This window comes from Lissotriton vulgaris, chromosome 2_1 (genome assembly GCF_964263255.1).
Source record: "Lissotriton vulgaris chromosome 2_1, aLisVul1.2, whole genome shotgun sequence".
NCBI classification, from domain to species: domain Eukaryota; kingdom Metazoa; phylum Chordata; class Amphibia; order Caudata; family Salamandridae; genus Lissotriton; species Lissotriton vulgaris.
In genome coordinates, this window is record NC_141687.1 from 217,769,180 (window position 1) to 217,782,912 (window position 13,733).

At 43.1% G+C, this 13,733-nt stretch overlaps 1 protein-coding gene across 1 annotated transcript in view; it reads right to left on the reverse strand.

Annotated features, from left to right (window-relative positions):
- SSC4D (scavenger receptor cysteine rich family member with 4 domains) overlaps nucleotides 1–13,733 on the reverse strand; it is a 336,081-nt gene that overhangs the window by 242,480 nt on the left and 79,868 nt on the right. The window contains exon 3 of the mRNA XM_086958514.1: nucleotides 9,096–9,401. Coding sequence (XP_086814640.1) covers nucleotides 9,096–9,401 — 306 coding nt within the window. The remainder of the gene's footprint in view (nucleotides 1–9,095; nucleotides 9,402–13,733) is intronic.

Here is a 13,733-nt window from a genome sequence, read left to right on the forward strand (position 1 = left end):
TACAAAGTCGACCCTGCAACAAGGGTAGAACGGAAGACTTCCAAGGGAGGCATCACAAACTCTATTCGATACCCCAGTATGATAATATGTAAGACCCACTGACCCCTGACAAATTCCTCCCAGACATGCAAAAAATTCTTGAGGCGACGCTCCCACTGAGCCCACCGCCACCAAGAAATACAGGATAGTCCTGATTTTGCCTGACTGGCTGTATATGAACCTCCCCGCTGGCCCGGGACTTATGGAAGGAAGGGACTCCCAGGCCACGTCCCCTACCACAAAAGGGTTGACCGGCCATCTTCAGCTAAAAAGCCTGTCCAAAAGCCAGTTTATATCCAGAAAACTTGCCATTCAGGGGTGGACGGAGAGGAGCAAACAATTACTTGTCCTCTGCTGTCTTCTTTATCATAACCTGCAAGGGATCACCAAACAGTTTGGAGCCCGTGAAGGGAATCTACATGAGAGCACTCTTCTGTGCTGCCTCTGCCTTCCAAGGCTTAAGCCTATCTGCCACAGAGTCCCCAGCAGCATCAGCCAAGGCATTAAGGGAATCGAAAGACAGGTCATACAAGAAACACAACTGCTACTTTAACATAGTGAGTGACTCAGAGGGATCCTCATCTCGAAGCAGCTGCTCCAAGATATTTTGACAGTCCTTCAGCAGCAACTGGACAAAATAACTGGTATATGCCGCAGACCTGACAGCCAGATTGGAAGCTACAAATTACCTCTTCAGAGCCCCTTCAACCCTCTTATCACCAGGATCAGAAGGTACCACATCCTCTGACACCACAAGGCTCTGAGAGGAAAGGCCAGCCAATAGAGGATCAACCTTCACAACAGAACAGAACTCCTTCGAAAACCCCTGCTAAGGGTCCCGTTTAGCCAGTAACCTGGGAAAGGCATGGTTATCCACATCCCTCTATTCCCCTTCCAGTACACTGCAGACAGACTTAGGGATCGGCAGACATTCAGGCGCCCTCCTTTGATAATTGGCAAAAACGTTGTTGGATTCCACAGCCACTGAGGGCACAGGAAACCCCAAATTGTCCAACACATGTTGTAAAACTCTGGGAAGGTCTGCCCCGTGAATACATCGCCCTTTCACCTCCTCCTCAGAAACACAATCACGAGGGCATCCAACTTCTGTCTTTTAGGCCCCACTGCTTCCCTGGCTTGAAAGTAATAGCAACAAGGGGTTTGCCCTAGGCGGCTGGGCGGGGCAGAATTAAACTAAGAGCAAGAAGTGCCCTAGCCATCACCTTTCAAAAGCTGTTACTTTAATTTAACAGACTATGAGCCAACAATTCAATTGATATTGTCTTGAGGCATTTATTTGCTGCTCATTTCTATGTACTTTACTCCACATTTGAATCATGGGTCAGAGAAGTTAGATACGTTTCAGTCTAGAACAAATTACACTTATTTATGCCATACATTCATAGGAAATCAAAAGATAGATCTTAATATCAATGCCCACATACAATTCTGATAGAGGCTGGTACATCTTATACATTATAAACTCACTCAACCATAATGCAATGTGAGTAGGTCACCTCCCTTTATAAAAAAAAAATGTTTAGTGACCAGGAAGTGATTTTAGTGATTGAAACTTGGAATGAGGCACCACTAGAAGACTCGCTTAGCTGAATACAAATGAGTCCACGTATATTTTTTTAAACTTAGGGACATTTAAAAACTCACACATAGAACAAGACACAAGCAGATATCTTGTTTTTTGTTGTGCACAGAGAGACACGATGCGCTTCTTTTTTTTGTGAACTTTAAAGTAATCTGAGTCACTGCAGACAAAACAAGCCGCTGAACGGCTTCAAACAAAATAACCGACATCGACTGCATGGCAAAAGTAAGTGTTGCCCATAACTTATAAAGCAACAATGTGCCATATTTCCATATATGCAATTCAATGACGTGGCACTCATTTCCATTCATAGATCGCCCACGAAAGCTCAACTAAGCTTCCATTTACGCCAATAAGCATAACTACTGCATTAGTAGAAGTTACGCCCGATTGGCGCAGGTAAGTGCCCCTTCTTCTTTCTTCCTTCCAGCCATAAAATAATGAAAACCACTGAAACCCAACATGTGACTGATGGTAGATCCCTTCTTATTTTAGGTCATGATACTTACATTTTAACTTGCATCTTTTTGCCTGCAACACGCACATTGCTTACTCAAATCGATCAGGTACCTATAAAACATTATTTTTGTAGTTTGAGTAAATTGGAAGTGTAGAGCCCCTTCACAGTTTCAACTTATGCCCACTTTGTTTTTTAGATAAACCAGTCCACACCCTGAAGAGAATCCCATAAGCCACCCTGGGAATCGAAACGTGTTGGCATAACACAACATGGTGACTGCTGTATTTGATAAAAATTTCTGCCCAGTATAAATGCTTAGTGAATTGTTTCGCTACTGGGTTTGATTATTTTGTTCCCCGTTATAGCAGCTACTTAATTCAGTTAAACAATGTGGATGTTAAAGGATATCCTAGTAGGTGCTTTGTTTGTGAATTAAGACTGGTGACATAATGTTTGTATAATTTGTTGTTTTGTATCACTTGTTCATGTATTGTTTTATACATCACACTATTTCACCACAAAGTTTGTATGTTTTTCTTTGGTCTGTGGCATAAATAAGTTTAATTTGTTCTAGACAGAAACGTATCTAACTTCTCTGACCTATGATTCAAATGTGGAGTAAAGTACATAGAAATGAGCAGCAAATAAATGCCTCAAGCCAATATCAATTGAATTGTTGGTTCATTGTCTTTAAATTAATGTAGCAGCATTTGAAAGGTGACAGCTAGGACAGATCCCTGTGCTTGAAAAGCAGCTGAAACAGCAGCCTCAATCATCCTCTGGACATCAGCAAAGGAAGGGAAATTATCTCCATTCCTGACCTCTTTCCCCCATTATTGATGAGTCAAAGGCCAGCAGAAGCACACCTCCATATCTATCACGACTAATCCGCATGCCAGAAATCTGCTTATTTATTTCATCAAACTCCAGTTGCCAAGACGCTAGTCCAACCAATGAACATGATTTAGCCACCCAACCAGCACCACCGGCCAATCTCAGCTGACAGGGCCCACGTGGCACAATCAGCGCACCGGATAATCCCAGCACACCCTGTGAATACGTAAGGCCCAAGCCGGCACACCTGCGAATCTCGCTTCCCCCGTGAGTTATCATAAATGCCCGAGTCCTACTCCTCTCCTCAATCAGAGGCCAGCAGAAGTACACCTTGCAGAAACGGAGAAGAAGCAGGCCCCATAAAAGGAACCAAGACCCACCGCACCCCAGGCACGCCGGATGCCTCAGAACCATTCAAACCACGCCCTAACACAGAGCGAGAGGAAAACAGTGACTTTATTCAACGAAGCTCTGACGTTAACAGAGCGGAGCCAGTGGCCGTCCCGCTAAAGCATGTACTCAAGCCACGCCTCAACACCCATACATTAAAGGTTGCTAAAGCAGACCTTAACAGCACCATACTTACCAGCAGCATCTCCAAGAGTCCTACAGCTTGCATCAAGCCGCAGAACAAAACAACAGGATTTCCAGAGGTAAGGTCAGGGGTTATGTTCCAGAGGATGTGAGCATGTCCTGGAGGGTAGGGATGGTAGTAGGGGAGTTTTTTAGCTTGAGAATGTCTGCGGGGGGAGCTGTTGCTTACATACGTAAGGACCTTGACTAGGAGGTCTAAGACTCGGAGTAATGAATGTTACTGGTAAATAAGCGCCCATTGCTAAGTGGCGTTGAATTTTACTGTTAACAAAAAAGATCTCTGATATCAACTCAATGTCGCCTAATGATGAGATACTTCAACCAAGTCGAAAAATCTGTCGAGGTCTGACGAAAAGGTAATATGAACCCACCTGTGGCAGGGGAGAGTAACAACGACACATCCTAAAGCACTGCATCTGTGACCATGCCTGTCTCTGTCACCATGCTGCCACACCTTTTATAAAGCGCCGCTTTTATCCTTTAGGCACCTAAGAGCACGCAGTGTTCTTCCTCAGGGCAAAATGGTGAGTTAATTGGTTATGACGTGCTTCCAAGCTCTGCTGTCAATGATATAGACTCCTTTATCCTGTCTCCATCATTCCTTCTAAGCATCAGTCCCCGGCTTTACTGTGCTTCCTTCTGTGAAAACAGCCATGCTTGCTGTATCAGCATTGGTACAGTGTATCGATGCAGAAAGAAGCAATGATAACATAGAGATGTACAGAGTTCTCCACTGCCCCTCATCACACTCATATGTGCACATGATCTATGAAGTCACAGACACTTTACCACTGATGTAGTGTCAATATCAGCAGAGATTGCTTCTGCTTGGCAGGGTAGTTCTCACCGGCAGCTCCATACCCAGAGCTATTGATTACACCCCCTCTTCTTGCTTAGAGTATATTAATTATGTACATTTAGATCCGGCAAGGCTGTGCCTTTGTATCACCTTGGATTTGGACAAAATTCATGTGCAATTATTTATTATTTCTTTTTACTTTTCTTGTTAAGGTATTTAAATGCTGTGGCAAGAATGCTAGTAATACAGATTGCAAGATTGGAGATACTGTTGCACATGTGCCTGATGACGACAGATGCTAGTACATTTACATGTTCTTGCACTGCATGGTGCTTCTTCAAGCATCTTTAAGATCATTGAACTGCATACCCTTGTTTTGAACGTGTCCTCTGATTACCCAAACAATGTCATCCACACTCATATTTGTTTTTCTACGCCTTCTCCTGAGTCCAATTCATGGCAATTCTTATAGCTTCTGGAAGTGCTTTCAACGCCATTCTGGTTAGGTGGGGGAATAAGGGAAGAGGGGTTTCAATGTTCTTATTATATGCTGTAGCGACTGATGTGTCAATAGACTGGCTGGGTGGGGGGCATGAGGGGGGACAGACAGACGGATGATAAGACAAATAACCCACTTAAATACCGCATCGCGCTCCTCTCCACTGTAGGCACAGGCTCCCAGAGTCCCCGGCGGCCAATCCCAATGCTGCTTTCATGCTGCTGAAAGCAGTGTCACAATTGACCTGAGCACTGATGATTTGCGCACCAAGTTAGACTGAGAGCTTGAGCATGCTCTCTCAAACCTGGCAATGCCGCTCGGGTTGGAGAGAGCCTCCGTGCGCATGACGGTTTCGCATCCTGAAACAACCGGCGAAACCATCATGCGCACTGAATGGCAGTGCAACCTCTCCTCCACCAGCCTGTCTTCCCCTGGCCCCGCCCCCAAACCTCGGCTCCAAGAGCAAAAAATAAAAGGATAATAAACAAGGGTTTATTATCGTTTTATTTTTTGGGCTGCTAGCAGGTGGGGCGAAGCTCCTCCGTCATAGAGGAGGAGCCGCCACTGATTATACACGTCTGATTTCATGCTCATAGTTTGCAGCTGTTTTATTTGGTTCAAGGTTAGGGTACTATTTGCACCTGTGTTAAGTAGCTCTCTGTTGTGAGAGAATGGTAAATTATGTTTCAGGGTGATGCTTAAGGGACTGTGCTCTTAAATGCCCAGTGAATTGCACACATTTTGGGGAATTTGGCACAACACAACACAAAGTTCTTTAACACGGCACCGTTGGTGATTTCCACACTGATCTGCTGTTGTGTCCGGTAATTGTTTGATGGAAACATGTAAGTGTTTGTGCTTCCCTCCTACAGGAACTATTTCTTAGTACGTCCATGTGTAAGTGTTCTTCTCCACTTCAGAGCCCTTTTACATAGAAATGTGGGCAAAATGCAAACTTGCAGCCACAGGCGTAGCTTCAAGATGGATGTTTGAGGTGTTACATCCCCTAATAAATGTATTTTCTGATGAATAGTTGGACACAGGTGCTTTCAGTCAGGTATGGTGAGGTGTCTGTCGGATTTCGCCTGTGATTTTTGCATACCTACACTGACAAAAACACACACATTCTCTCATCTCTGTTTTGAAATCCCTCAAAAATGTTGGTTATTTTTTAAAATATTGTGTTTCTCTTATTAGTCAAGTCAAGTCAAAATATACTTTTATTTGATTCATTAAAAAAATTATAAAAGGATGGACAACCATCATAAAACGCAGTGCTTTAGAATATACATTTTTAAAAACCTAAAAAGACTTAAGGTTGATGTCAGAATAAGGAGATGCTTATTATTTTAAAAATAATGACGAATATAACAATGCATTTGGGAGAAATCTGCTAATTAGTTGGCTGCTTGGCAGGGTCGCATTTTGCCAGTTCTTTTGCTGCGATTTTCCATAGTATTATGGCTCTACAGGACAGAGGAATTGACGACCCTCCAAGACATTTAATGACCGCTGCTCTACATGTTCTTGTTTGTTCTTTCCTTAGAGCCTCCCGGAGAATGGATTTTCGGGCTTCCAAAAAAAAAGAGCAAGTACATAGAAAATGTAGTAGTGACTCTTCCCCTTGACCACAGAGACAACACTCCTTGGATGGCCATATTTGTTTCCATTTTGGGGTCAAATCCTTTGAGGGGAAAGACCCCATGCGTATCAAAGTCAGATAATGTTTTTTCTGATGGGAGAATTGTTCCAAAAGATATTGTTGCGACTTCAGCCTCTGGTAATCCTTTATCACAGCCCAGGCATGATGTTTTTTTGCAAAGGACGTTTTATCAGTTAATAAAGAGGTCCGTTTGATAGCGTTATTGACTACGATTTTAAATCCGGAGTACGTTGTGAGGGTGAGCCAAGCAGCCTCTAACTGTAATGCCGATAGGGATTCCTTCAGGGCTGCTGTAGTTGAGTTAGCTAGGCTCTTTTGGTTTTCAATCTCGACCCAACAATAGTGGGCTAGGGTGTTATTTTCTGCCTCCCTCATCCTCCAGTAGTATTTTACTAGGGCGCCTTGTCTGGCCATAATCTGATTTTTTAGACCATATTCTAGGCGGATTTGTGCCTGTGAGGTGTGTGGCGGAATTGAGAACAGTCTCTTAAATAGTATAGATTGTGCTGTTTTTAGGACTGTGGCGTCTTTTGTATTCAGAATTTCTGAGCCGTATGAAATGGAAGGTAAAAATTTTGCAGCAATCACTTTAAGCAGGTGGGCAGTGGAGCATCCTATAAGTTTTTTCCTTGGAGTTTTTAAAAGCAAACAACAGTTGTTTGGCTTTCAAGCGACCTTGGTCCAAGTGTGATTTGAAGTTAAGCTTACAATCTAGCTGAAAGCCCAGGTATTTATAGCATGTAACCCTTGGCAATTGATGCTCACTCAAATTCCAGGAAAAAGTTTGACTTTTTCGTGTTTTAATAGATTTCGAGAAACACATAACTTTTGTTTTTTTATGGTTAATCGTGAGTTGGTTCGAGGTGGCATAGTCTCCTAGTTCTGTGATCAGTTTCTGTAGGCCTATGGGAGTTTGTGCTAGCAGGACGATGTCATCGGCATATTGGACACAGGGGATCGTTTTTTTCCCAATTTTGGAGGGTCTGCTTGGATTAACCTGAGGCGCCTATCGAGATCGGAGGTGTAAATGTTAAATTCTCTTATTAAGTACTATTGTCAATCCGCATTCCCCTCCCTTTACACTTCTCATTAAGTCCATCTCATGAGCCCTGCTTGTTCTAAAAACTATTTTAACATTATATGCCAAAGTGATTGATTGGAAATCTGAAGCTCATCCCCCCCCCCCCCTCCAATCTTACTGATCAAGCTACGCCCTGCTGGCATGAAAATGCTTGGATGCATTTTCCAGTGTAGAATTATGACACAGATAAGAGTAGTATGAAATGTTTTTTGCTTCGGGACACTTGTGTGAATTATGCCAGAAAATAAGCAGGCACCATGAATGGCAACCGATGGGTCATATTTGGTATGGGCTAGTTCTAGCAACATGAGAATGACCTACCTATGTGTGGAGAATAAATGTAACGGGTGGACTTCGCAGTCTTCTCAAAAGGCTTGGAAAACTTTGCACACCCTTAGTAAAGACATGCCAAATACCAAGTGTCCACTAAGAGGTACTGTCTGTACATAGCTGGTCAAAAGGAGGCTCGTGGGCCCAAGTCCTAACCAGAAAATGAAGCAGCAATAGAAAAGCAAAGTGCTGCAATGAAAGGAACAGCACCCCTTCAGGGGGGAAAAACACAGTAGCACACACATCTGTCGGCTCTTCTGTGATGTCTTTAATCCCATGGGGACCAAATCGTTGGCTGTGAGCTGTCTGCATAAACCTGCATAATGACTCTCCCTTGTTAAGTGAGGATTATGTTAGATTGACGATGGATTCTTGTAGGTTATGAATATAGGTTTCAGCGGCGGCCTTAGGCATGTGCAAGCTGTGCACCAGGGGCCACCACACCAATATATATCCTTAATATAATAATCCTGTGAGGATGGATACATATTTGTGTGGCTCTCCTTGGCAGGGATTTGGCGGCCTCCAGCTCTGTTCCACTTCCAAACACCCTGACCCCCCCTCTTCACTGGCCTCCGCGCTCTGCCCCGCCCGGACCCCCTCTTCCGGGGCTGCCTACTGACGCTCCCTGCCCAGGGTCGCCTTGAGCCTAGAGGCTAGTAGGTTTATTTAACTTGGTTACATGTAAAGCCCCACCGGGAGCAGCATCCTGCTGCTCAGCCCTTCTTACTCCAACTGTCCACTCATCCAAGCACAAGCACTCCGTATTCCAACCATACAATGACTTCACTCACTGGCTGAGCAGTAGGGAACATCAAGACTGTGGTGAGAATGCATAAGATAGCAAGAAGCCACAACAGATTGCATCCATATTTGATCCATGATGGTAAGGGCTTCAAGACTGCTCATCATTGGCTAGTGCTGCTGGAGCATTTGGCAGGTTGCAGAACTAGCTGCAGCCTTTGTGCATAAGCTGTATATCTGCAGACTGGCTTGTAAAGGTTGCATCTGCATAGAAGGACACCTGAGTGTTCTCTTCTATGAAAGAGTTCCACTGAGCTGCAGCTAAATACACATTTCATTACGGTCAATGGCTGGGGTAGAGGGGAAGGGTGTGTGTCATGCACACCATCCTAATTACCTTTCCCATCCCCCATTCACACCCATTAATGAATGGAACCAAACCATTTTACCGTTGCAGATGACGGCTACATCCTCATAGTGGTAACAGTTGTGTACGCCCCATCCATGACTCCGGCACTCACGCAGTGCTGACTCTCTTCCTCTGCAGTCCACGTTGTCCAGTAGAATAAGTCCTCTGCCCTGTCCAAATGGTATGCCAGTGGGCACAGCTACAGCATGACCACAGCCCAGCTGCCGGCACACCACATTGGCGTCCACAATGTCCCAGTCATCATCGCACACTGTTCCCCATGTGCCTTTGTAGAGGACTTCCAGGCGCCCCTGGCACCGAGTCCGTCCATTCACTAGTCGCACATCTGTAAATAGGGTTAGGAAGGATACAAGAAAACGGAAAAGAAGGTCATGTAATGCACATGAAATTTAGCATTGCTATACGCGTATCAAAGCTCGATCCTGTATTTTAAGGATGCATGTCTGTTATGTTTGCTGCAATCTATTAAATGATGCACATTTTGTCTAATTCCCAAATAGCAATTGTCAGCAAAGCCGAATGGAAAACAAATGCACTGTGCTAATCCTGGTATGTTTTATGTGCAAATCTTTTTTTTAAAAAATGTATTTAAAGTTTTCAGTTCAGAAAGAAAGAGAACATTGGGACGAGTTATTCCTTAGTAGTGCTGCTGATTCATATTTAAGAACAAGCTCTGGCAAAGCCAATTAATCAGGCCTTGTGAGGGAGGTAGGAAGGTTACATATTTTTTTCATTGTAAACATATGACACAAAAAAAAAAGAACAAACACAAGAAATAATTGTACTTTGGAAACGTGGTTGCCATATGTTTACAATACAATCTTCACATTAAAAACATATTAATAATTGCATATAATTTTAACAGAAGAGTGTGGATGCTTCCTAGCCGGCAGATGTACTTAGTACAAGTATAGAAACTCTTAATGCACATCACAGTAAAATATGATTTGTATTAGCACAAAGAAAATGTACTATTCACAGTGGTGTAATAAAACTTGAGGCACCCACCCCCTACAAAGTACACGGAGTGGGCCCCCCCGCCCGGCATTTCACTTACCACGTTTGCTGAGGGGGCCCCATGGAACTTTGGTGCCCACCGCACCGCCAGTGCTGCGGGGGCTTATGTTACACCACTGACTATTTACTTTGAATTAGTATACCCTGAATTAGTAGTTTAAATGCACAATGATGCCAAATAACTAAAAAGGACAAAGAATGGAAAAAAATAAAATTGGTAAAAATATTGGCTCACCAGCCCTGGCACTGAAGAGCTCTTCCTTTTAGGGAGAGGTGCACAAGTAATGAAGCAAAATGCTGTCACTCACAGGACAAGACTGCTAATTGTGGAAGTGGGTTGACCCATAATATCAAAACTGCGCAGAGTGCGAACGCTCGTACCTGTCTCAGTAGAAGCCATTGGGCCCCTCCTGTGACGTCAATTACCTGTTATGCCATGGCGAGTGCAGATACAGCTGCCTCAGTCGGCAAACTAATTTGAAAGAGGACGTGATGTCGACCCAACCACCCTAGTAATAGAAAACGGCGCTGCAGGCCATATTAACTGAACTATTCGACTCTGTATATTACAATATGGTGTTACATTTTGTAATATACAGAGTTGAATTGTTCACCAGGCTCACAGCCTGTCAGGTGGACAACAGAAGCTGAAAATGTGAGACATTGCATGATAATGCAGTAATGCGGACCACCACATTAACATACATTAGTCTAACGCCTAAAGCGTGGTACTTATCAGGGCTGCCCATTGACCATACTGCATGTTGTAGTGGGTGGAAAATGTGAATATAACACAACCATTTTAGAGAGGGGGTCCAAGGGAAAGTTTAAAGACCACATACAATCACACTCCCCAATCAAACAGTAAATACACAAATAAGTGATTGTGGGTCTAAGAAAAACTGTTGAATTGAGCCTGACTAACAAAGGAATATAGTAAAATAAGAAAAAAGAAAAAACAATGAAGTACCACATGATATCTCCACAGTTGTGAAGGTACCCATCAGTTTTCGATCGGTTCCGCCCTGTTCATCATTTGGGACTCCTCACACCGAGGAGAGCCATCCTGCAACCACTTGGTGTTGAGAATAGTGGTTGCCCTAGTGTGTCATTTGGTGTAAGGCTGTTAACCGTGAAAACTGAGTAAACGCAGTGCATATAAATAATAATAATAATGGTGTGATAATAGTGAAGGGATATAAAATTGGAGAAATGGGAGAGAAAAAACTTTATTACGTATCTCCTATGTTTCCATTTTCCATTTATGCTATGCAACTCGGTAGGTAGGATGATATAAAGAGAGAGGTAGAAAGAGAGAGAAGGTAGAGGTGGTGAGTTGAATCACAGAAGGAGGTACAGGCAGAGAGATGAGAATGAGTAGGTAATGAGAAAAAAGAGGCAGATGCAGAAAAAAAGAGATAGCAGATAGGAGCAAGGTAATGAGAAACATAAGGTAAAAAGAGAGAGGGGACTAGGAGGTTTGACGTGAGGTACCGAAAGGATGCTAAGGTAAGCTCACAGATTAAGAAGAGAGAAAGAGATAGAGGTGGGGTGAGAAATGAGATAGTGAAAGATTTAAGATATTGAGAACAAGGTGGTAGAAAGAGATAAGAGGTGGAAAGGGTTGAGGTAGACAGTGCAGAGAGAGGTGAGGTATTGACGAATGGGGAGAGATGAGGTAAAGAGAGAGGCGAGGTAGGAGAGATGAAATTTATGGAGGAGAGATACCGGGAGGAGAGCTGGAAAGAGAAAATTTTGGTGTATAGAGAGAGTTGGGGTAGAAGGGATGGTGATGTACAGATGTAGATGCAGGCACCTACAGTGGTAGAGAGAGGTGAGGGTGTGAGACAGTGGAAGAGGGAGGTTTATTCAGAAAGAGAGGGAAAGTAAACACAGGAGAGGTAGAGAGTTGAACCCGAGAGAGGGGTAAGAATATAAAGATAGGTCAATATATAGGTAAAGAAAAAAGGGGTATTTGGAAGAAGTGAAATGAAGCAAGGAGTGAAAAAGAGAACAAAAGCTTTTTTTTAAATACTTTAATTGCCACCAAATGCATGAGAGCTTCAGGGTTAAGGTTTAGCATGTTAGGCATACAACTAAGCTTCTATGAAGGTGCATGGCCAGATGAAAGAAAACAGTGATTATGAATACCATTATTAAGGACTTCAGACTGCCACAATCATTTGACCAGGGATGTCTTGAAAGGTGGGGGATCTAGGCAATTGCCAACTTTACCAATGCCTTAAATTGTCTGTGTCGAGGAGTGAAAACTGTGAAGTTATGTCAAATTTTGTTTGCGATTGGCCAAGGAAAGGGTGACTACTCCGACTAACAACAGTGCTAATAATAGTACCCTGCACATAACAGTACAAGTGAAAGGTCTTCTTAAGCGGGTTCCAGTTAGAAAGAAAAGGCCACAAAGAGCTAGGACACCACCTTGGCAATCTTGTATCTCTTGAATTAAGTTGAGGATTTAGGCAGAAGGCAATAAGCATGGCATCAAACTTTACCAGCCAATATAGAAGAGAAACGAGCCAAGCAAACACTTCCAGAAGAAAATCCAAAAGGAAACTTGGCTGAAAGGAGCAAAATCAGCTACAAAAGTAGTAGCAAGAGTAGGATGTATGCAACAATAAAATAATAACTTGTTAATGTCTACTTTATATATTAATTCTAATAGTAGCTAACACCACAGAATACAACTCAACTTCAGCTTCAACTGATCACCAAACCCAGAAATGTCTGGACATACCACCATTTTGAAATTACATTTCATAAGGCTTGCCCAATGCAGGGGGTCAACTAATCGCAAGACGAATAAACCATAGTTGGACAACTGTTCTTCAATGTATGCCTCAGCTATCCCCATTCCCTGCTGATGCTCTACTCAAGACGCACAGCATCCCTTGAGATGACTGCAACCACAGAAATATTGGTGTGGTTCTGGCTGTGACAGTTCTAGCCTCAAGACAAGCATGGAGTCCAGAGATGTGATGCCTGACTCTACAATAAGCACAACATCTTCATCTTGATAGTCGCCACCAAACTCCTGAGGCGGATGTAACAGGATACCACGCTTCTGAAGCTCCTGGTGTAGTACGGTGCTGCTGGAAAAAACAACTAGCCTGCAAGGAAGCATAACCAGAACAAGCATCTTCCTAAGAGCATTCACTGGATGGATAATCTTTTAAGTGAATTGTGATTAGTTGGAGTACAGACAGGAGCCAATGATAACGTTCTGGAACATATGATTTCAACTGAGAAGAATAAATACCGAAGCTAGAATATTGTGGCATACAAATATCAATCACAAAATACATAATCCAAAATATCAAAAGGTAGATAAGTATTGATTTTCTATACCTAACTCCACAAATATTTACTGTGACAATACATATATCTACTAGGTGCGTAGATGTGGAGTTAGGAATAGTAAATCTATACTTTCACCTTGTGGATACCCTGCCGGGGTCATCTCACAGGGGAATACCAGGACGGGTTCCCTAAGCAAGCGCTTAGATGCCTGCGATGTGGGTAATTTGCGCTATATAAATACATTTACATTTACATTTACTTCCTCTATATGCAATTAGCTTTCGATATTTTGTCCATGATATTCTTGTATCTCGATATTCTTAGC